This window comes from Anarhichas minor, unplaced genomic scaffold, assembly GCF_050575085.1.
Source record: "Anarhichas minor isolate MPS153535 unplaced genomic scaffold, ASM5057508v1 ptg000014l, whole genome shotgun sequence".
NCBI classification, from domain to species: domain Eukaryota; kingdom Metazoa; phylum Chordata; class Actinopteri; order Perciformes; family Anarhichadidae; genus Anarhichas; species Anarhichas minor.
The window spans coordinates 7821300-7844338 of record NW_027466460.1 but is presented as its reverse complement, the minus strand read 5'-3'; the positions used below and the strand labels follow the sequence as shown (position 1 = coordinate 7844338).

Sequence of the window (23039 nt, the reverse complement as noted above, 5' to 3'; positions counted from 1 at the left end):
ACATCTAAGATAAGTGGCCATGGGTCATAATAGTTTTATTATGCTTATAGTGTAAATAAGCGGTCGAGGGACATTTGGAAACTGGTGTACTTCACAGGACACTCATTCTGGCATGTGGCTGTCTACTGTCCAATAGGTGCTATAATTGTTAATGTTTTGTATTCTATCCAATCATCTTTGTACTATTGAGCTATTTGAACTATTTAGCTCGGCAAACTATTCACAACACACTCCTCTACATAAGGACTTCATTTGATAAATTTCAATTAAATTACATATTTACCTCTACAATGTTTTACTTGCATGGTTTGTTTTCTACTACTGTCTGTAGTATATTATATAGTCTTTAGTTGATGAGCAAGCAACAGGGTAATTGATAACATCACATACAAATACACTGGAGTACACGTTAGTGGTCAATTATATGCATGGAAGAAGGTCTCGATGCTTCCTCATAAAATTGTAAACGTGAATAAGGTTAAGGTCATAGATAATTACTCTGCTAATTACTACATGCATAAATGAAAACAAACAAACTTCTCCTATTGTGATGAAAATTCAGAAACTTTTTTTAAACCTATGTATGTTGACATTGATCTCACTCCAAGAAATTCTGACCCTTGAAGATGTCATTAATCATATCTTTAAAGACGTATTTGATCATTGTGGGTGAATGAGGTGGTTTTCAAAAATCCAAGAAAAGACAAATATATTTTTTTAAATAAATGTGGTTATGTTGGCAATTTTTTTCTTCTTCTTATAAATGTAAATTCAACAATAGAAAATCGAATTTTGTGGTTTTCTTGAAGGATGTTGTATACATTATATAAAACTACTTTCTAATTCGGCTGAAAAAAAGGCTGTAGGTTTTATAATACTCTTGTGTAGTGTGATTTACCCCTGGCTCTTGTTATTGTTCTGTTTGTATACTATCCCCTCTATACTGCATGTATAGTGTTTAATAAAAAAGTACACGTCAGTGAAAACAAGTGATATTTTTGTTTCCTAGAATGGTGAAGGCATGACCCGCCCTACTCTGCTCTGAGTAGGGCCTCTGTATCCTAACCAATCTCGCGCCTCTTGCCAAAACCTAACCAATCCAACCCAGAGCCTACGAAGGCAACAGGTACTAGCCAATCATAGGCAGAGAAGGGCGGGCCATGACGTTGTCAAAGAAAAGAAAATTGCCAACCAGGAAGTGGCTAGTAAGCTAGCAACGTAGAATGAGCAGCTGAGATTCTGGTACTTTGACAGGTTAGTGTCTATTTACTCAATGAACATCAAGCTAAAACGGTCGACCTTCGCCGTATTTTCTATTTCCTTACCAATTAAAGCCACTTTATATTGCCACAACCGGTCGGTTTCGCTAAAAAGGAACGTTAGCATGACAAACGAGAAGCGTGCAACCTGCAGGCAACGTATTGCCGGGGCGGAGTGGCGATTTACCAACTGGATGTGTTCTGGTTAAAACGGGTGTAGGTGATTACTACTTAACGTTAATTAAATTGGAAACACTTTGCATAGAAGCAGAGTTTAATTAGCACGTGTCCTGCCATCATACTCCTTGCAATGTTAACCTAACAGCCTGATGTGACGTGATCTTAACGTACGTTACAGCTCATACTCACAACAGGAACGATGAGGACGATCTAGGTTATTATTATGATAGCGGTCAGATTCTGTATTGTACAAGTACAACAAGCCCGCACACAAGGAAGTCAAGTCATATTTTTGTATGCATTATTATTTCTTTATAAAGGGCAAAAGCACAAATCAGTTTGTTGCTTGATAAGTGCAGAGCTTCAGATCCCTCCCAGTTTTCATTGACACTGCCACACACAAAGGTAGACTATTAAATACAAATGTCTTCCTCCCTGTTGTCTCCAGCTTCAGAAGGGCAGGATGGGTAGGCAGAGGAAGAGGGTGGTGACCGGTGAAGCTGTTCCCCTTCTGCGGAAAGACGAGAAGCCCCCTGCATTTCCCCGAAAAGAGAAGAAAAAGAAAGTTGATATTGGCAAAGTCTTCATCAACATCTCCATTGGTCTTGGCATATTCAGCCTGGTCTGGTTCTTTTACGCCCTCCACATGCGATCAAGCCTGGCCAAACGGGTGGTGACCCTGCACCCGTCCCCTCCTGTCCTGGATGCCAACAGCAGCAGTGCCAAGGTCTCTGCCGAGAGGTTCTGGGGCTCATACAGGCCTCAGGTCTACTTCGGCATGAAAACAAGGAGTCCCAGGTCCATTGTGGCAGGTAGGCTGACACGTTCAGTGTGGAGCTGAAGCTGTGCCGGTTATGTTTGATTTAGTTAACCAGGAGAATCCCTTTTGAGAATAAGAATCTTTTTACCCAAGGGCTAGAACACATAGTTACAGACAGAAAAAAGGCACATCTAAAAACATTGTCTTCAGGAATCTGCTCCTAATTTGTGGTGGAAGAGTTAAAGGGAAAATCCAAACCAACTTAACTTTTTTGTTAAATATGTAAAGTTAACTTTTTTGTTAAATATGAAAACGTTTTCATATTTCAGACTTGTTGGCTTTGATGACAAAGCAAGTAAAGGAGCATTGTTCACTCAGATTAATATGAAAATACACGTTTAACCTCTTAAACCCTACTGATGCTGCTGTGCAATACACTGAGCTTCATTTAACATTCTAGCAGAGTTCCTTAAGTTTCTAAAGATACTAAATATATCAGGTAGAATATTTGGGAAATTGACATAAAACAAAGCATCAATTTTAATCCAGAGCTCCTTCATGTTATGGAATGGTGAAGCTATAAACAACATGGTGTCTCAGGAGACCTGGATGTTAAATGTACCACTATAATACCAAAACCCCCGACAATGTTTAATGTGTTTGTGTATGTATATTATGTATGTATTTGTATATATGTATGTATATATAACTATATATGTGTACATGTATATATAGCTGTATATGTGTACATGTGTATATAGCTGTATATGTGTATATAACTATATATGTGTGTATATAACTATATATGTGTGTATATAACTATAAATGTATACATAGACAGTTTTCTCTGTTGTTGATGCTGTCTTTATTTTCATATCCACAGTAGAATCATGTCTCAAATCATTGGCACACTGCAGTCTGTTTTGAGGTGGATTTTCCCTTTTTAATATTAAATAGTTTGCACTCACAAAAACATTTGCTTCGTAGCGCTAATCAGATCTTTAATGTTTAATTGCACTAGATTGGGGAAATGGTGGGAAACGAGCTCAGGCACTTGACAAATTCAAGTAAATTTTGGCTTCAGTCCCTAGAGCTGTTTACCCGGTCAGTCAATTTGGACGACCAACATTGTTTATTAGGTAACAGCATAAAGTGGGCTACATTTGCCAATATTGAGTACCAACACTTAGTTCAGAACTGCTGTTCCCAAAACCCAGTTGGCCGGTAACTTGCTGCATGTATCCAGTGAGTTTTGTGATTTACCTTTTTTTTCTGTGAGACAGCTGACTAGTTATTATTTTCCAAATGAAATATTTGTGCTTCCTCTGTGGTGTACAATACAACCAAATAACTTCCATCGTTATGTCTCCCCAGGTATGATGTGGATGCGTCAGTTTGCCGACATGGATGTAAACCTGAGGCACATCTGTGAGCAAGGGGATCGTTTGCAAGGCTATGGCTGGATGATGCATGATGGCATCACCTTTGGCGTCCAGGAAATCCGCGACAACGACTTCACACTGACGACAGAGTTTGTCAAGAGGATGGGAGGGGCTCACGGAGGAGACTGGACATGGAGGGTCACTGCTAAACAGCATGTGAGTACTGACTGTTCATTCAGCCTTTTGAGCAGATGTTCCCAAACGTGACCCAAATGAAAAATGTCTATTGTTAAGTTGTGATAATTGTAGGCTTTTTGTCTTTACCCACCAGAGCTCGGCCCCTCAAGCGCCAGTCATCTCCCTGTTGTTTTACACAGCAGCGGACACCCAGGGCTCCCTGGAGGCTCACGTTGAGGATAGAAACCGCCTCGCATCCATCACTGGTTCCTCAGAGGAGCTTGGAAACTTTAAGATCACCTTCCGGAAGCCGGTTACCGGGGAATTATCCAGTGCCAAATATGCAAGGTAAGTGCATAAATACAGGAGTGAATGGTTAAGTCGGCAGCAGTTTGAAAAGAGAGTGATCATAGACAAGGCAGCTGGAGGAAGCATACTATAGTCAGTTTGGGGGTTATCACCTGCAACAATTGGTTGTTTTCTTTCACAGAATATTGTTCTGTTTTGCAATGCTGATCCCAATAGTTCAATTATCAATCAGTGAGTGCAGGAAAAGTCACGTGTAGATAAATGTCAATAGAAAAGGGAGAAGACGTTGACATATAGCAGAGCTGAACAGAGGACATTTAAGCTGCATATGAGGAAAAGATGCATGACAAAAAATAGCACTATTTGAATGACCCTGAAGTCTGTTGCACCTCTCCTGAGTCCCAGTATCAGTCCTCTGATGATACTCTGTAGTAATGTCATGTTGTTAGTGAATGTTTATAGACATAACGACATTGGTAAAAAGAAATACAATAACTCCGACCACTAGATGGCAGCAAAAGCAGGATTTGTAGCTTTGTTTCATCAATTTGTTAATCGAAAAACACACTGGAGGAATTAGGTTTTCTTAATTCTGAGAGTTTTTTGAACGTGCTGATAAACATTATAGCAGATATATGTTAAATATACCATCTGAAAAGCAGCTCCTTTCCATAAGGACTCTTTTAGCTTTTTGTGAAATGGCACAACTGTCGGTTAATTAGTGAAGAAAGAAGGGTGATATGCACCCTTTCAGTATTTTTTGTACTGAGTGGATCAGGACTCTTCAGACTTTCACGAGGGCTTGAGAAGACAGCATAGAAAAATATAAAGGTACAGTATGCACTGATAGGAATTCTAAGAATTGTTTGCATTATAGCTTATTGTAGAAAGATGGTTGTTGAACTATATGTGGGGTTTAACATGGTCACTTAACCTCACCAGTACATGTTTTTGGGACTCAGGTTATGACACAGTGTGCTTAGGCTTCACTAACATAGCTAGTGCAGTTGAGATAGACGACTTTAAAGATGATGCGATTGCTTTGATTTCACATCATTTTAAAACACAATAATAACACAATATATAAACTCAATAATCTTAACAACAGTTTATTTTCTTTCCAGCTACAACTATCTTCAGACTGTCTCTCCTGGCTTGGAGAAGCTGACCGACATTGTGAAGCAAAGTCTGAACCGTAGGTTTGTCTACAGCTCTCCTTCTGGTGAGAAAAGGCATTACATAGCCGTAGACACCTACAAGCCCCCCCACCACCAAAACCAACAGAAAGCCGCCGACACGCGGAAAGAGAGTGACTTCGTGGTTCACCAGGTGACCGTCCAGACGCCATTCCAGATCGAAGTTCTGTTTGAGTCCGGGAGCTTCCACAGCCGTCCCAACCAGCTCGTGGGCTCAGTCATGACTCAGGAGCTGGAGAGGAGGAAAGCCGAGTTCGACTCAAAGTTCGAGAAGATATTTGGCCTCGAAAGCAAAGGTTTTAGCCAGGCACACGTTAAGTTTGGCAAGGCAGCGCTCAGCAACATGTTGGGTGGAATGGGCTACTTCCATGGCCAGTCTGTGGTACAGTCAGCCTACAATGAGTACCCGCTCCTGTACCCAGAAGGCGCTTTGTTCACCGCCGTACCATCGCGCTCTTTCTTTCCGAGAGGGTTCCTTTGGGACGAGGGCTTTCACCAGCTGCTGCTGAGCAAGTGGGATCCCCATGTGACAAGGGAGGCGATTTCCCACTGGATAGACCTGATGAATATGGAGGGCTGGATCCCACGCGAGCAGATCCTGGGAGACGAGGCTCGCAGTAAAGTCCCAGCTGAGTTTGTAGTTCAGCGCAACGAGAACGCCAACCCGCCGACACTTTTCTTAGCTCTTCAGGAGCTTATCGAACAGCTCTCGTCAAATCCAGAGAAGCCGGCATCTCGACCGACTTTGCCTTTCCTTCGGCGGCTTTTCCCCCGACTGAAAACTTGGTTCGACTGGTACAACACCACTCAGACGGGGCCTCTACCAAACTCCTACCGCTGGCGTGGGCGCGACAAGGACACAAATCTTTTCCTCAATCCCAAGACCTTGACTTCTGGGCTAGACGACTACCCCCGGGCCTCTCATCCGTCAGCAGATGAGCGCCATGTAGATTTACACTGCTGGATGGCGTTGGCCTCCGGCATCATGGCAAGTGTAGCTCGGCTTCTCGGCGAGCCCCATCACGATTACGAGCTGTCCCACCAGGTGCTCCGTGACAACGACCTACTGAATGAGCTCCACTGGTCGGATCAGCTTCGTGCTTTCAGTGACTTTGGCAACCACACCCAGGCTGTGTCCCTGCAGCAGGAGAAGGTGTACGTGCCTCCCGGACAACCTCGTCACCAGTTCCCCGTGGCGCGCCTCGTGCGCTCCGTCCGCCGGGCCCCCAAGCTCCAGTACGTTAACGCTTTGGGTTACGTTAGCTTGTTTCCTTTCTTGCTGCACATTCTTACACCGGATTCACCCAAACTAGAACACATCTTCCGCGACATGAGAGACTCCAATAAGCTGTGGACACCCTACGGCCTGCGTTCAATTTCTAAAGCCGATCCAATGTACATGAAGCGAAACACGGAGCATGACGCCCCCTACTGGAGGGGACCGATATGGATTAACATCAACTACTTGGCAGTCCGAGCCCTGCACCACTACAGCAACACGGAAGGGCCGCACCAAGAGAAGGCAGCTGCTCTTTATGAGGAACTCAGGACTAACATCGTCAATAATGTTTATAGACAGTATATTGAAACAGGGTATATCTGGGAACAGTACAATGACAGCACTGGTAGGGGCCAAGGAAGCCACCCCTTCACCGGCTGGTCGGCCCTGACAGTGTTAATGATGGCTGAGCAGTACTGATGAACTGTTGGCTTCATGTCATGTTTTCTAGGATACTGGCCTTCATCTGTCTGGATGTGATTGAAACAACATCATGATCAGGTGTAAATACAATGGGTCTTGTCTGGTTGATGAAACTCGACAAACTGCAATTATAAGATCCAGCTGAAAAATAGGCATTTATGATCTCATTGCCACACTTAACCATTAATTAAAATACCAGGTTTCACAATGTCAAACGAGTTTAAGTGCAGCTACCCTGTCTTTACTTTATGTGTAGCCAAGCCCTGTCTTTAGTGCTTGGGTTATATACTCAAGATGCATTAAGGAAACACTTCAAAGGAACATTCGCCACCTTTTTTTTTTATGTGGACTTCCAATCAGTGCTGATGGTAAAAGTAGTCCACTTAAATATATTCCCCAGTGTGTGCCCCAGTTTTCGCTACGTCTGATGAATTTACAGAATAAACTCTCAAACGTCAATGAAGAAAATATTCTTACACATAAACCAAAAAATACAACCGGACACCTTCTGAAGTTTCTCTTTTACACCGAACGAAGACGAGCTTAATTGCCTTGTTAACTCATCGTAAAACACACTTTATTTAAACTAAATAGAAACAAAATACAACTCACCAAACATGTCTGGGTTGGTCTTTCCACTGTCCAACAATCAGCCACTGATTTGGTCAAAATAAATCCTTAATTCACAGAGTTGGATGTGAAAATATGCCGACTCTTTAAGCTGGTTTCCCCCCCCCCCCCCACTGTGTCTCTGCCTCTCCGGCTTTCCGATGTAGCAGCTCGTTGGCGGCCCTCACTCCTTCTACCATTAAATCCCGAAGAAGGTCTCCAGCACACCTCTGTCTGAGGGAGGAGGGAAACTTTCATGCATTTAAACGCACACACAGCTCGGTCTCTCTGACTGCCCACGCTGACATTCATTACAGCAGAATGATTCCGTTTCTGTCGGCATCGGAGGGCAATTTGAGCAAAGGCACCACCAGTCGGTGTTTGCTCTCGGCAGCTCAGATTCTGGACGATCCCCGCCGGCCTCATCCTCCCCGCTGCAGCAGCAGCCTGGAACTGCCTCTCTCCCGCTGAATACGCCGGAAAATATCTGAAATGTGCACTGTAAATGATCCTCATCCGCAACATCCTCTGAACTCATGTTTTCACTTTTACAAACGTAACACAAGCGATAAGAACAAGAAGTTTTATGCGGCATTGCAACCCACAGCTACAAAAGCTGAGAGTAGCACTCTCAGCTGTAGTTCTTCTGTATACCAAGTGCTTCATACCGAACACCAACACATTAGTGACAACTGCACACTATATACCTAATTTGGAGAGGTCCTTTTTAATGAGGTCATATCCCACATGCAACTTCATTGTTTCACATGGTAACTTTTTGATATGGAAAATCAAGACGGCTCTTAAATACGCAGGAGACCGCAGGTGCACCTCTCTCAGGGAGGGTTCATGCCTCCACACCGTATGTGTGGTGCTGCATAGGAACAACTTTTATTAGATTTCTCTCTCTGGGAAAATGATTGAGAGCCATTATTCTCTATTGTGTCATCTCTCTTTAAATCCTCTGTCCTTTGTCTTAGTGATTGGTCTTTTTGATATGTAATTGTTTGATCACAGTCTTTAAAAAAAAAAAAAAAAAGTTCTATACAGTGTTGCTCAACATTTTTAAAACGACTGCTTCTAAAAGCAGCCATGTTTTGTACACACAGCCTGTGGTTTGACTGGCAGGGAATACAACATTGACTGTGACATTGGTTTGTTTTGTTAAAAACAATAAATGGTTTGAATAATTTTCTTTTGTCATACTGTTTGTTTTTTGGTAATGTTGGTGCAAATGATTCATTGAATCTAAGCAGAAAGCTACAATCTCTGCTTGAAATGCAACAGACCAGAAATGAACCCTCTACCTGACCCGTCCTCCCTTCATAACGCGCAGCTCAGAGCCGAACACACCTTTACACGGGCCTCTGATGATTGGTGGTTATTCTATCTCTACTCGTGAGTTGCTGTGGATACAAGTGTCAGCTGACTCTGTAATCCTTTGCAAACACAATCAATGAATCCTTGTCCTTCATTAACTTAACATAGAACATCTGTGTCTAGAACTGCATTTTAAATTCATGTTACAGTACATGTGTGATTAATGCATCATCAGTCAACACGGGTAGGATTGTACAATGTGTTCACATTGTATATTTTGGATAGTAAGTATAATCTTGCATTAATAAAGTTGCTCTTATTGCCGGTAGTTGAAATCCCATCGCAGGCTCCTTCTCCTTTATTTTTCAAATCTTTCTAACACACAAATGCCTAGGGATGCATATTGCCCCAAAATGGCAATAAGCTTTAGATCTAAGAGTTGTAATATTGAATGAACGTTTAACAGTATAGTGGAGAGCCAAGGTATGTTATCTTCATACCCAATGTACAGCTTTAACAGCAGGGATTTCATTGATTTGAGACCTACCTCCAGTTCCAGCTATAGACATGCACTCTCCCCATTTTGCATGTAATGTAAAGTATTGACATTACGTGATATTTCATTCAGCTGGCAAGTCAATTATTCCTCACCTGTTCTGTAAAGATGTCAGCCTTCCTGTCAGTCAGAGCAGACAGTTGCTGTGACCTTAAGTACAGCAGCCCTGTCTTTCTTTTGTCAGACGGCACATTCGAAGGCTTCGAGCTGACGTCAATCTGCTTCTTTACATGGTTTCCATGGAGCACAGTTGCTGTGTGGTCCTGGTGCTTAATTAGCTAAAATCAAAAGGCATAGAGAGTATATAGATGGCAAATTCTTTTCACTCCTTGACATGTGCTGACATAGATTCACACACCAGGGCATACAGTGGCAATGTTCTTATTAATACTTTGACACCAAATATAAAACATAGAGACTGGGAGCACTGCTAAGGGTTCTCTCTGTCTGTTTACATGACCACTGGGTTCCAACCTCTAGACTTTTATGAATCCTTTGAATGGGCTAGATGTGCAGTTGTATAGTTGATGGCTTAGCATGGTGCATTAAGGTTTCATGGATAAAAATAGTACCTCTATCAGTTAGCAGAACAGCAGAAGAGCGGTAGCTTCACTACATTTATTAGAAGCTGCAGTATTTCTATTCAGGATTCACGATAGATACCGTGGATTAACAGCAACACAAATATACACCGCACCCGTTTGCATCTTGGAAAAGGCTTGAAATCCATCTTTTAAAATTTTTCAACATTGTGAAACGTTCGCTTGGCTAAATCGTTTCGATGTTAAAAACCGGTGTATGATGTATCAGTGTGCAATGATTGCTTTCGGGCTCAGTCGTGGGAGACACAAGCTCATCATTTGGCCCTTTGACCTGTTAACGCAAAGCACGGTATCAAGGGATTTGGACACAGATGAGCCATATCCTCTGCCTTTCTCTGTTCCTCTCAGAGGAAATGGCTTCCACATCCCCTCAATGCAACTACAGTCGAAAATGCATTTATTTCTTTGAAGAGTGCGGACAATCTGTGTGACTAAAGCACTCACTGCGCAATCCATCCCCCTCACCCAAGACCCTTTTTTCACAGTGAGATGGGATAATAGCCAAACAGCATCAGAGCTAACTAATGTGACTGCATAATAAACAGATGAGTCAGGGAGTATTCATTTACATATCATCCCAACCTTATCAGAGCTTCGATACAGTGAATATTTTGTGATGACCTACAACCAATGAATTTGCTAGAGAATGCAGTGAACATGGAGAGAATGCAGTGTCCACCGCTGCTGCGTGTTGAAGTAGGATATTTTTTATGCTAGAAATCATTATACATCTGCAGAGTAACTATAAAGTTGTCTTAATAGTTGCTGGAAATACCCCCCTTGTAGCACTGACTGCTATATTGAATGTAATTACTGGGAACTTGTGCTAGAGGGAGCTAATTAATAAGGCATTTGTGAGTGGAAAAGAGGCTTTTTGAATACAGCTTAGCTATCATTTTACTTACAATGGAGAGCTACTTGGAATTAAAGCAGTGTAAGTGGATAATTATGCTAATGGATCAATTTGGATTTAAGATATGGTGGCAGGCTGTATTTCTAGATGATCACTGCTGCTACATTAGAGTGGCTCACATAGGTTTTCTGTGCGTATGTGGGCTTATATGTTCATATTGTCTCACTGGAGATGTCAGATGTTTTGTCCTGAGGCCACAGTATAATGTGTGTGCGTGTGCGTGTGCATGTGTGTGTGTGTGTGTGTGTGTGTGTGTTCTCCTTTGACACAACTTTTTTGCCTCTGATACAAATAAGCAAGCCTTTGAACAAACTGGCTATGAACGTCTGCTCCTCGTGACGTATCAATTTATCCATTTTCTGTCTTTGTGTATCCCTCGAGCCTCATGGCTATGAATTTCTTAATGTGTCAATTTTCATCTGCTGACTGCCTGTTAATATTGTTTGTGGAACTCCGGCGTTGACATCACTGCCCTCCCAGGACTGTGTAACAGTGTTTGTTCTCCCTGACATCAAAACAGAAAGCCGTCATTCCTCTTTTTAATTTGGTTGCCATCAGCATCATCATCCACACTGGCCTAATTGCTGTTTATACTTTGTTTTTTTCCCCTATAAAATACCCTCCAGGATCCAGCATCTCTGGCTCTCTGTACCCTGCCTTTGCCCCCCAGAAGCTTGCTGTTGAGCACCAAACCTGCCTCAGCCAACATAGGTCTATGTATGTTATGTAAGGCCCACTATAAATAGGTTCACCCGGGATCTTTTGTCTTTACCTGATTCGCTCTTAGCCCAACAGTTTTTATTTCTGGAGAGAGCTGTGGAAGCTAGTGCAATGTAGAGCTGGCCGTTTCCATAGTTACTTTTGTTAGCTGCAAGCTCTTAACATTCTTCATCTGTTTCCTCACATGTCTGCTGTTAGCTATTTGTTTGAATCTGTTTGCACTGCATGTCCCCTTAATGACTGAATGTGCATCTGATTCTTAACAATCATATATTTTCCTACATGTTGTGGTGTCAATGCAACACATACAATTATATATATATAGGTGTGGGTGCAGATGAGTCAGAGACTAGAATATGATATTTACTTTAGTTGGTATAGTTGTCATATATGTTGAGTGATAAGGATTTTGTGTAGTGGATGTTATTGAGCTTCACTCTCAGGGGATTGTGTTGCATCTGCACATAAGCTTTATATTTGCATTTTGACACGTTATCTACTGTTATAACATTCTGTCAGTTATCTGGGAGTGAAGACATTTTTTTAGTTTGAATCAAACATGTCAAAATAGGAAAATTCACTGTCCTATTTTACAGATTTCTCTTAAAAAAATGTCCAAGCAGTTAGGTAACAGCAGGTACAGTAGCTGGATCAGTCGGAGTGCTGCAAGCAATGGATCCAGCAGAGAAGAGGGCAAGGTGGGTGCCATGCGAGTGCAATGTGTGTGGAGGAGTCTGGGGGCATGGTTAAAGAAACACTGGGGCATTCCGCAATCACGATTGGAGAGCTGAATGCGATTCTCAGCCATCCCTGTTGTAGAACCAAAGAGTACAGGCGGCTGGGGACCAAAGTGGGCGAGTGCGAAAGTATTTTTGGATCACACGGGAAACCTGCCACACCAACAGCAGCAACAGCAGCATCGGGGCCTGGTACCGGGCTTCCCTAACCCACTCCCACTCTCAGAGGAAGAGCAGGAGAGAGATGTTCCTCCAAAAGAAGAACCACGCTTCCGCTGCTTTTATTTTTCTTATTTGTGCTATTTGTCTTTCAATTGCCCAGCGTTTGAATGATGATGTAGTATATATAACTATGCAGAGCCCAACATGACAGAGGGAGAGAGAGAGAGGGAGAGAAAATAACGAACTTGGCAGCTGAGGCGAGTATCTTGTATTTATAGAAAGTCGTGTTTCCGGCAGAGGTTTCTGTGGTTTTAGCACTCCCAATCCATTTTTGCGGTGTCTTACAGGCCCTATTGTATCCAGGTTTAGATTGAAGATGTTCCCTCATCTAGCGCCTTGGGGGGAGATTTGACTGTGAGACATGTCAGAATGTGATTTGGGGGAGGCAGATGGATTTCTCCAGCTCTTGTGCAACCCTGGCTTTCTAAGGATTGCTCAAAAAAAATCTGCTTTGCATCCACAAACTTTGGCATTAGTCGAAAGTACAACACAGCACTTGAGGCTGTAAATGCATGTACTCTATGTTCTATATGCATCTAGTTATTATATTAGATGCAGGCAAAGCTATAGCCTACCTTATTTATGTTGTTGTCTTGGAGAACCATCACAGTATTTCCTGTGTAACCTCTCCAGATCACTGATGGTTTGAAATGCTTTTTCATTTCAAACAGCAAATGGCAGCCTCTGCATCTCAGTGGATTTCCTGGTATGGATAAGGTTCTTCTATTATTTACTCTCAAACAGTGTGGGTTGCATAGTTGGTTGACAAAATGCCAAGGCATTGAGACTTTGAGAAGCTACTGTACATCAAGTGAGATATATTTCATGTTAAAATCAGAATTATAAGTACAAAATGATTGTTTTTTTGTAGTAATGTGGATGCAATGCCAGAATCAGCTGACACTTCAATTCTTACAGTCTTGAGACAAAAGCTAGCCTGGGTTTAATATCTCTCAGGAAATAGAAAACAGTGGAGCTGTACTCTACACTGAATTTAGAATTCCAATAGCAAATCCATAGATGAACAGAGACTGGCTACTGATTTTCAATAGTGGGTAAAAGTCTTCCACTCCACATCTGATTTGTTTTAAACCAGAATGATGATCTGCTTTTCATTCTCATGGGGAGTTGAAAGTCTAAACTCTAACATGGACAGAACCCAAATTAGATGTAATATGATCCATTGATGTGCTTTTAGTTTTTGTAAATAACTTGACTGCTGCACAGTTTTGCAAACTCAACAACATACCACAGCTCATAGATTCTGTCCTTAGATATGTATCAGCTTTATGTGAAGCAGACCGTATACGTAGAATCATCTTGTGAAAGGTGATGCTTTTTATATATGTCGTTTGTGGTTATGTTTCACAAAACCTTAATACAGTTTACAGATTAGCTTATTGATGACAGCATAGCAGCCCTCTTTCCTACTAAAACACCAAGGAACACTGAAGAATAATATTAAAAGTCAAAATAAGAAAATATAGAACAGACATAACCGCCCTGCATCTTGCAAGCGGTGATCTCAGAGGGCAGTCAGTCCTCACTGCCTCTTCAACTCTATCAGGCACCCACCTGCAAGCAACACTCCCACACCCTGTCCAGGAGTGAACCTGAAAATAACACGGCCATGGGGTTACATATGCAGCATAAAGAACAGTATTTACCTCTCCCTGGGGCACAAAACATCCACTGCTGTTATGAAAATAATATTGGGTATCAAGCACACAATCAAATCAGCTGGAGAAATGTAATCAACAAAAACTGAAATGTTTTCTGTTTGACAGTTTAAATGCAAGTCAGAGTGGGTCTGCAATTGTCAGGACATTGATATGTTTAGGCATGCTGTGAATAAACTACTGTACTTTGAAAAACACAGGATTTATTATATGTAAAGGGAGCTGTACTTTTGCTGTGCATGAGCATTTTTAGCCATGCTACTATCGTGGCTCCAGGGATTTCAATGTCAGTCTGAAGTTCCGTCGCTTTGGTCCAGCAGGTCAAGGTTTACACTTATCCTGTGAAATATCTCAACATGTGCTGGATGGATAAGCACAAACCTCTATACAGACATTCATGGATCCCAGATGATGGACGATGGACTTTTCTTCTAACGCCACCATGAGGTTGACATTCGTGGTTTTGAGTGAAACGTCTCTACTCTCCAACTGTTGGATGGATTGCCATGAAATTTGCTACTCACATTCAAGCTCCCCTCAGAATAAACTGTAATCACTTTGGTGATCCTCTGACCTCTATATCAGGTCAAAATTTAAATATGTCCAATTCTTTGGTTTATGACTAAATACCTGCCAAACTAATTCCCACCAGCCTCAGCTGCACTTTTTGTGAGTGTTGATTTGCAAATATTTGCATGCTAACACATTAAACTAAGATGGTAACGTTGGTTTAAACATTATATCAGTTTAAAAACAGCATGTTAGCATTGTCATTGTGAACATGTTAGCATGCTACCATTAGCATTTGGCTCAAATCATAGCCTTACAATGTTGTAATATGCATTCAAATATACATTGATTAAAATGCATACATTCATGGTGGTGCCATATGTGCATGAGTCATTTATAGCTACATTTATAGATTTAATTTGTTATCTTATTGAGACAGACAAATTACATTGGCTAAATTAGAAAGACACACCACAAGTTGACCCTTTTCAGGTCAGGACCACATTAAAGCATTCCACTTGTGTTTTGCTGAAATAATCCATTCAGAAGAAGTGCCAAAATATCCTTTTATTAAAGAAATGTTTCATCTTCTGTCCTTAGCCAGTACTTTCAACCTCTTTTGAAGTCAATATCCTTGTTAAAACATGGAAGCAACTTTGTATTGCTCCATATTCATTCCTTAGAAACAGGAGAATTCTGTCTCACATTGCTTCGATGCAAAGGAATAAAACAAAGGCTTTCATTTAACTTTCACAGGTATGGAGTTACCCCTGCGCTATAATGTCGGTAAGTGCTAACATTACATAAATCCATTACTTAGTCCCTTTGCTGTGGCATTTTATGGAGGGGAGAGGTTAGCCACACTGCAGTTATCATAACAGCATCCCGTGATCTGAACTCTGTGTGATCAGATTGGTTTTAATAGATTCTGGATGACTTGGAGGCAGTTCCTCAAAGCTAAACATCTCTGGGCCTAGAATTAGAGTGCACATCTGAGGTGAAAACGATTTGTTCAGGAGAATGTCACTGCTGCAATGAAAGAGCTTATATGCTATTATCATACACTACCTTAAAAGATGACAGGGCAGCGACTCAGAGATCCTTTGATACATTTTCCACTGCTCCTTCAGTATGGAAGAAGATTCCATTAAATTTGAGTAGTCTAATACAAGCGGGCTCTGTATTATGTCTAATAGTGTCTTTGCCTTTGTGTTGCAGTAGTCACAATATATTTTATTCAATATAGCCCACAAGCTTTCCTATCCGCAATTAATCTTGTCCATAACGAATCTTGTCCACAGCAAATCGCCCTAAAATACTGTTCAAATGGATTAAGCTCACAGGAGTCCTTTCAGTACAGTTAAACATCTGTGATTATTGGAAGAAATGCTGTCTTTTATGGTGTGAAGGTAGTGATTGTCTATAGCTTTGGTCTGTTTATCAATACATTCTTGCTTGTGTACAGCCATGTGCCCTCTTGCTACTGCAACAATATACAGTATTTTGATAATTTAATCAAATCAAAGTACCAATACCTCACTAAAAAGAACACCATCACGAGTACAAGTCCTGCATTCCAAATCTTACTTAAAAACTACTCCTTACTACTTAAACTAATATTATGTGTGCAAAATGGCTCCAGACAATGTTATGATATTTCTTACACAATCATCTAAACAGTACTTTATGGTTGTAGTTCAAATGGAGATCATTTTAACAGCCTTGCTGGATTTTTTTAATCCATAAAAATGTTTCAGATTATACAGGCTGGTCATATGTTCTGTGTGTAAAATCTCAATCTAGAACAGAAACTATTAACTAAAGCTGTCAATTACATGTAGTGCCTGTAGTGTAGTGCCTTTTCATATGTTGTATAGGACTAATGCAAAATGATTGTGTTAATAGTTAGTTAGAATTTCCCAGAGTCTGATTGCGTTGATTTTATGCAAAAGAATGCCATTTATATGAATGCAGAACCACGGGAACCATTGAGAGTAGAGTGAAAGTAAAGTGTTCGTGTGCTGCTGGTTCATGTGTGATTACATGGCTGAATGCGGCGGCAGCGTCGCTATCCATGGTCCTGAACCTCTAACTGGTGGAAGAGCAGAGGTCTGCTGCAGACCACAACGTCCTATAAAAGAGTATCGACTTTTTGTAATAGGAAGTGTGACCACGGTGTGCACCCGGCAACAGATGCGAAAGAGAGAAAAAATGCTTTGGGGGTTGAAATGTCATGTGAACAGTTGGGTTCAACCACTGAACACCTCAGGGGTGTTATCGACTCCCTTCGATGCTTTCAAAGGCCAAGGGTTCGTTTGGACTGGGCTTTGCAGTTATTCGCCCTGATGGTGTAAGCGACCACAATTTCCAGCGACCACAAGAGAGGGGGTGAATTTGTGAAAGTAAATCAAAGCGGTGGACTGCCAGGAAGAGTTGTTCAGTTTAACTGGAAACATGTAGGCCATGCAGTCTAGCCCAGATAGAGGCGGACAGAGAGGGAAGTGTCAGGGGAGAGATTAGTAACTGGACTGCTGGTTGGTTTTGTATTTGTCTTCAAAACGAAGTAATTATTGTTTACTTCAAATACAACCCGACAGACTCTGATTTAGGAAAATATCTTATTATTTGTTCACATTCTCAGAGTTTTTCTCTAAATCGTTTAATTAATCATCCTTCAGTGTTGCTTTTGTACTCCTTTGTTTTACTTTATTACATTTCGTTAATGTACAATGGCTTCACATAGCTATTTGACCTTGAATCGCACCGATCAACAACGTTGGCTGTCAGGTCTACAAAGAGCAGGTGTCAGGCAAAACATCAACCTCTTTTCTACTGCATATTACAGTACTTTCGTTATCTGTCATGTGTTGCTTTAGTTTGTTGATTTTGAACTTGAACTGGACATTGGGCGCTAGTATTATCGCTAAACACACAGACCTTCAAGGAACAACAACGGTACAATATTACTGCTGATGATTTCACACTGTCCTTTCACATACAGGCCTATTTATATTTATAGCATCTTGATATTCCTACATGTTAATATCTAGTATGTGCTATCTTATCGTTTTCTGATATTTTATCTGTGTTCTATTATTACATGCATTTACAACATGCTGTAACAACTATAGGCCTCAATATCTCTCTTAAATGTGTGATAGAATGACTATAGCGCTGTGTTTATAATACTACAAGTTTATATAAAATGTTCATAATTTAAGAATATAGCCTAAGTAGTTAAACATTAACATACAAAAATGTAAAATGTATTATTATTGTGGAACAAACCTGTTGCAAATGTGGTTTCCAAAAATGTGTATTTGACCTATACAGTATATGTAGGCTACATGAGTATTATATCCTTCAGGATATATCCTATAAAAAGATGATAAAGTTTTAGTTTCCACCTAAGACCTAAAAAGTATTTCGTTTCTGATTTCGTTATTCGTATTCCAACACTAAGACTCTCTGATATGTCACATTACTCATTACCTTCCCATTACTGGCGTTTGCATGCCTTCTTACCTCCAAAATCTGGAATGTCCCTCAGTGTGATTGATCAAGTCAGTCAAACAGCGCTGGTGTCCACTTTTCCACCAGGTCTTACATCTCATACCATGAGAGGACGGTCAAAACTAAACCGGCGGATGGTGGAGGTACCTATACGCCGTTTGAGATATTTCACCTCCAGCGTGATATTCTGAGAGGTGAATGGTGATACCAAGAGAAACGAGACCGTCTTCAGTTTAATATCATTTTAATCGAAATGATAAATCGTTTCTGTGGAAAGAAATACCATCATTACAACGTTTTACCACCCAACACTGGTCGCCACTTGTTGCAACGTCAGACTCCATCGCTCCAGTATGGGAGGAGGGAGGATTAGAGGAGGGGGGACTCCGTCACATCCTCTTTCCATGTATGGGCATGAAGTTTACACGCAGCGGGGAATCCTCTCACTGGAGCTGATGAATGGGGAGGAGGGCCGAGGGAGCTGCCAAAGTGTATATAAGGAGAGAGAGGGGAAGTCGCTGATGTGAAATCCACAGCAAGCAAATAGCCACCGAGGAGCAGAGACGAAAAGGAATACCTTTAATTGCTTTTTACACCTTTTAACACAGACTGCTTTGGATCATTTGTTGAAAACCATCAAAAGGGGGGTTGAAAGAAAACATCCGTCTGTATAATTTGTTTTACATTTTCCCCTTTTACCTTTTTCCCTGGGAGAGACGGACTTCTAAGTGCATCAGTATGTTGAACAATATGGATTTGAATGCGAAAGATTCTTTTTACCCTCAGTTTGAGAATTGCAACAGTTCTTCCCTGGGAATGGAAAACAGCGCGCGGAAAGATAACCAGGAGGTGTACGTCGATGCAGAGCGGGGGGTACCTGCCCAGTTTGGCCACGGTGAGTTCGCATCTTTGCACAGTCGATAAAATGTGCATGCATGAGAATTTGAATATAATGAATACGAGCACCACAGGAGATAGAGAACTCTTTCCGTGCAGTCGTGTATGTCAAGGCATCTTATCAAGGCATTCCTGTGCCAAAATACGCATGAATGTTTACGTAACGCCTATTTGTCATCCTCGTTAAATTTGCACATATTCTCAAATATAAAACACTCGCGATGACAAAGTTTTCTCTCTTGCTAATTCAACAGAAGGAACCCCTGCAACCCTCAAAACCGAAGCCTCCAACTCGGAATTTGCGTTCAACCCCTGCGAGTGCCCAAAAGACACCTACACCCCCTCTTCGCTCGCCTACTCTGGCAGTTTCTATGTTGAGGCATCTCAGGGAGCGCCGTGCAGCACCGAAACACTTCTCAATATGATCACTGAGATTGTGGGTATATCCACACTGCCACTTTCAGAAGTGCAACACAGCGGCAACAGTCGGGGAACTTATCCATCGCCTGCGCCGATGGACAGCAGCAACGGCAATTTTGGAGATCCCGGCGTTAAGAGGCAATCCTATACCTGCTCCGGACCTACTCCCCCCCTATACTCCCCAGACCAGACGTGCACGAGGTATGCTGATGATCAGGCCGGCAGCCAGGCTCTAGACCCGTCCACTTCCCAGCTGAGCTTCGGCTCCTCCCGAGGTCCAAACCAGAAGAAGGATGAACCAAAGTCAGAGGCCGCTTCTTTCCCTGTCGTGGTCAAGAATGAGTTTGAAAGCAGCTGCTACGAGTGGGGAGCATTCAGTAAGTCTGGCTGTTTGGAGACCAGTTTCCAGACAGAAACCTTCCCGATGTCAAGTGATTTCCCCCCTGACCAGCAGATGGATGTTAAGGAACTTTTAGACACATTTCCCCCAATCTGTCCCAACCCAGAGATGGAGTTTAAAGTGGAGGGAGGTATCAAACAGGAGCCGTGTTTCTCTGACACCTGTTCTCAGAGCTACTCAAGCCCCCTTTACAATAATTACCTCCCACCCCCTCCTATGGGCCTCTCCTCCAACCTGAAACCCTTCCCCGAACCTCCACAGCAATCTAATCAGTGTGATTCCTTATACACATCACCAGCTTTACCGAGCACCATAGACTCCATTCTCTATTCTTCCTTGTTGCCAGATTCTTTCGCCCAAAGTTACACCACCCGTGCGACAAAGCCCCCCAGGGCCAGGAAGAGCCCCGCTGCCTCTCACGGCCCAGCCAAAGAGAAACCCTTCACCTGCCCAATGGAGAGCTGCGACCGGCGCTTCTCTCGCTCGGATGAGCTCAACCGGCACATCCGCATTCACACGGGCCACAAACCTTTCCAGTGCCGCATCTGTTTGCGGAGTTTCAGCCGTAGCGATCACCTTACCACCCACACCAGGACTCACACCGGGGAGAAGCCGTTTTCCTGCGACGTCTGCGGCAAACGGTTTGCCCGGAGCGACGAGAGAAAACGGCACGGACGCGTACACCTGAAACAGAAGGAGAAAATGGAAATAAAGCCACAGGTGACCACCGGCGCATGGACTTTCACTCTTCCCGAGGGGATTTGAAGACGAGGCTATGTGTCCACACATACAATATTAGGATCTTTCCGTCTTGGAAGATAAGCCAGCTAAATACGAGTTGATGTCTGAGTTCGTTCGACTGGCAAAGCCAATGCCTGGCACAAGAGGTTTTGCAAATATTGCAGTTTTTTTTTGAGGAGCAGAAGGGGAGAGAGGTCTGCTTCGGCCTTATTGCTTGCTGCTGATGCTGCTGACTTTATGCAAAGATGCATAGGTTGTAAAAGTCGGTAAACAGATCAACAGTGACTTGTTGCTCTTACTGTTAGTAGAGCTAAAACCTCTCTGCTGCGGCATTGCATGACTGCTGTTCAGCACCTCTTCACCTGGACAGCTCCAACCTCCATCGCCTCAGAGCCTAGATGGATTGCACTTACAGATTATTAATATCTCCATTTAAGATTCTTATTTTCTGCTTTTAGCATTCTTAGAGCAATGGTTTGGACTATGTTTCTTAAAACGCATGTTTATGTCAGTGTTTTTTTTCTTTTCTTTAAGCGGAATATCAACCACTGTCAAGGTACTCCTTCACTGAGGGTTATTGACATGAATGTAGGTGAATATATTTATGGCTTTGACCATAATGCTGTCCATCTTTGATCAAATTTAGTGTTTGTTTAACTTCTTATCATTTGACTGTCAGTGTTTTTGTCATTGGTCTTTGTGTTGTATTACACTTGTTTGAATTATGACAATTGTGAAAGATATATCATAAATGGGAAATAAATATATTTGTATTACTGTACTTCTTTGTATTTTTATAGCTAACTGTATATTTTACATTTATCACATTTGAGCGTCCTTTATCAAGGTGAAATGTATTTTAAATCATTAATAATGTCTTGGTTTTTGAGGGCTATATTGTTTAGTAACACAATATTTTAAATGTTACAATTTGATATCAGAAAACTTTTCGCACTTCATCCCATTGTTGGTATGATAAGAGTTATTTAATTGAACTGCTGATCTAGATTTAAAAGGGATCAGTATGTACACTAGTTGTGGTACGGCTTTTCAACTAAAATGATTTTACAGTATGTACAGAAGTATGTTTAATCAAGCTAGAATTGACTAGCAAATCATATAAACATTGCTTTTGAGTAATCAGGTAGCACACATTGCTGCGAGTTTCTGTGGACTTTACCTTGGACTTTACCATAAAAGGGTTTTAACTCCTGGTATCTTTAGCTGGAGATACTGTATGCTGAAATGTTAACTTTAGCAAAAAAAAAAAAAAAAAAAAAAAAAAAAAAGAACAATGTTGAGAGTTTGGTGAAATTGTCACCAACAGGGTATTGCAAAAAAAGTAATTTAACTCGCCTTAAGTTATATTAACTGTTCAAGTAAAGATTTTGTACATACACAGTTTCTACAATACTTCAAATTAATATTGATGTTGTTATTTTTATGAAAAGTTTATGAACAAAATAAACATTTTCTGGAAGCAGCAAGTTTCTTGTGCATGGTTTAGAAAGATCAAACGACTATTTCTTTTCCCTGCCATTGTCCAATCTGTTTTTCATAGAGCATTGCCCCCCCCCCCCCCCCCCCCCCCCCATCGGAGCATTCAGATGAGTGTATCTATTCCCAGAATATACATTATAACAGTCCACCTGTGGCACCACACTGTAGCCCTAACATTAGACATCACAACTCTGCCCTGTGAATCACAAGGATTTTGGCTCAAGCACATAAAAGTGAATACCCTATTACTCAGTGCTGTGATTCTGAATCCCCTCGACTTCAAAGATCCCCTTTCTCATGTTCTAAATGTAGAGATGAACACCATGAGCAAAGTGGTAATCTCTACAGGAAACTTGTTAAACAGGACATTTTCTTGCCATGTCAATGAAATGATCTGATGCTCTCAGTTCATTCATTCCTTTGTTCATTCACTCATCCATTTTTGCAATAAAAGGATATTAATTTCCACTCAATTGCTGATCGCGATTATGGTCTATTATCATGTTTTTTTCCCTCTCTCTCACAGAATGGTGCTACTGAAGTCTCCTCTTGTCAAAAATGCAGTTAATAGTCCCTGTGCCTTGAAACCTCTCTAGAATAAAAAAGTGGTGCAAGCCATAGCTTCTTTTTGTGATAGTGAGGGCATCTTTTCAAAGCAACACAATTTGTATCTCACTATAAAGAACAAACCCAAATGGCGCTGAATTTTCACTTGAACTGGTAAAAACACCTTGA

General features: G+C 41.6%; 2 protein-coding genes across 2 annotated transcripts; both read left to right on the top strand.

The window, feature by feature from the left end:
* Positions 1-1180: 1180 nt before the first annotated feature.
* mogs (mannosyl-oligosaccharide glucosidase) lies at positions 1181-8765 on the top strand. Its single transcript, XM_076091299.1, has 5 exons — positions 1181-1254; positions 1888-2251; positions 3574-3797; positions 3913-4106; positions 5192-8765. The coding sequence occupies exons 2-5, from the start codon at positions 1903-1905 to the stop codon at positions 6960-6962; spliced, it is 2538 nt and encodes an 845-aa protein (XP_075947414.1). The 5' UTR covers positions 1181-1254; positions 1888-1902; the 3' UTR covers positions 6963-8765.
* A 10319-nt stretch (positions 8766-19084) lies between these two features.
* Positions 19085-20828, top strand: LOC142949955 (uncharacterized). Its single transcript, XM_076091852.1, has 2 exons — positions 19085-19241; positions 19498-20828. Exons 1-2 carry the CDS (start codon positions 19085-19087, stop codon positions 20826-20828), a joined length of 1488 nt encoding a protein of 495 aa, XP_075947967.1.
* Positions 20829-23039: the final 2211 nt, after the last annotated feature.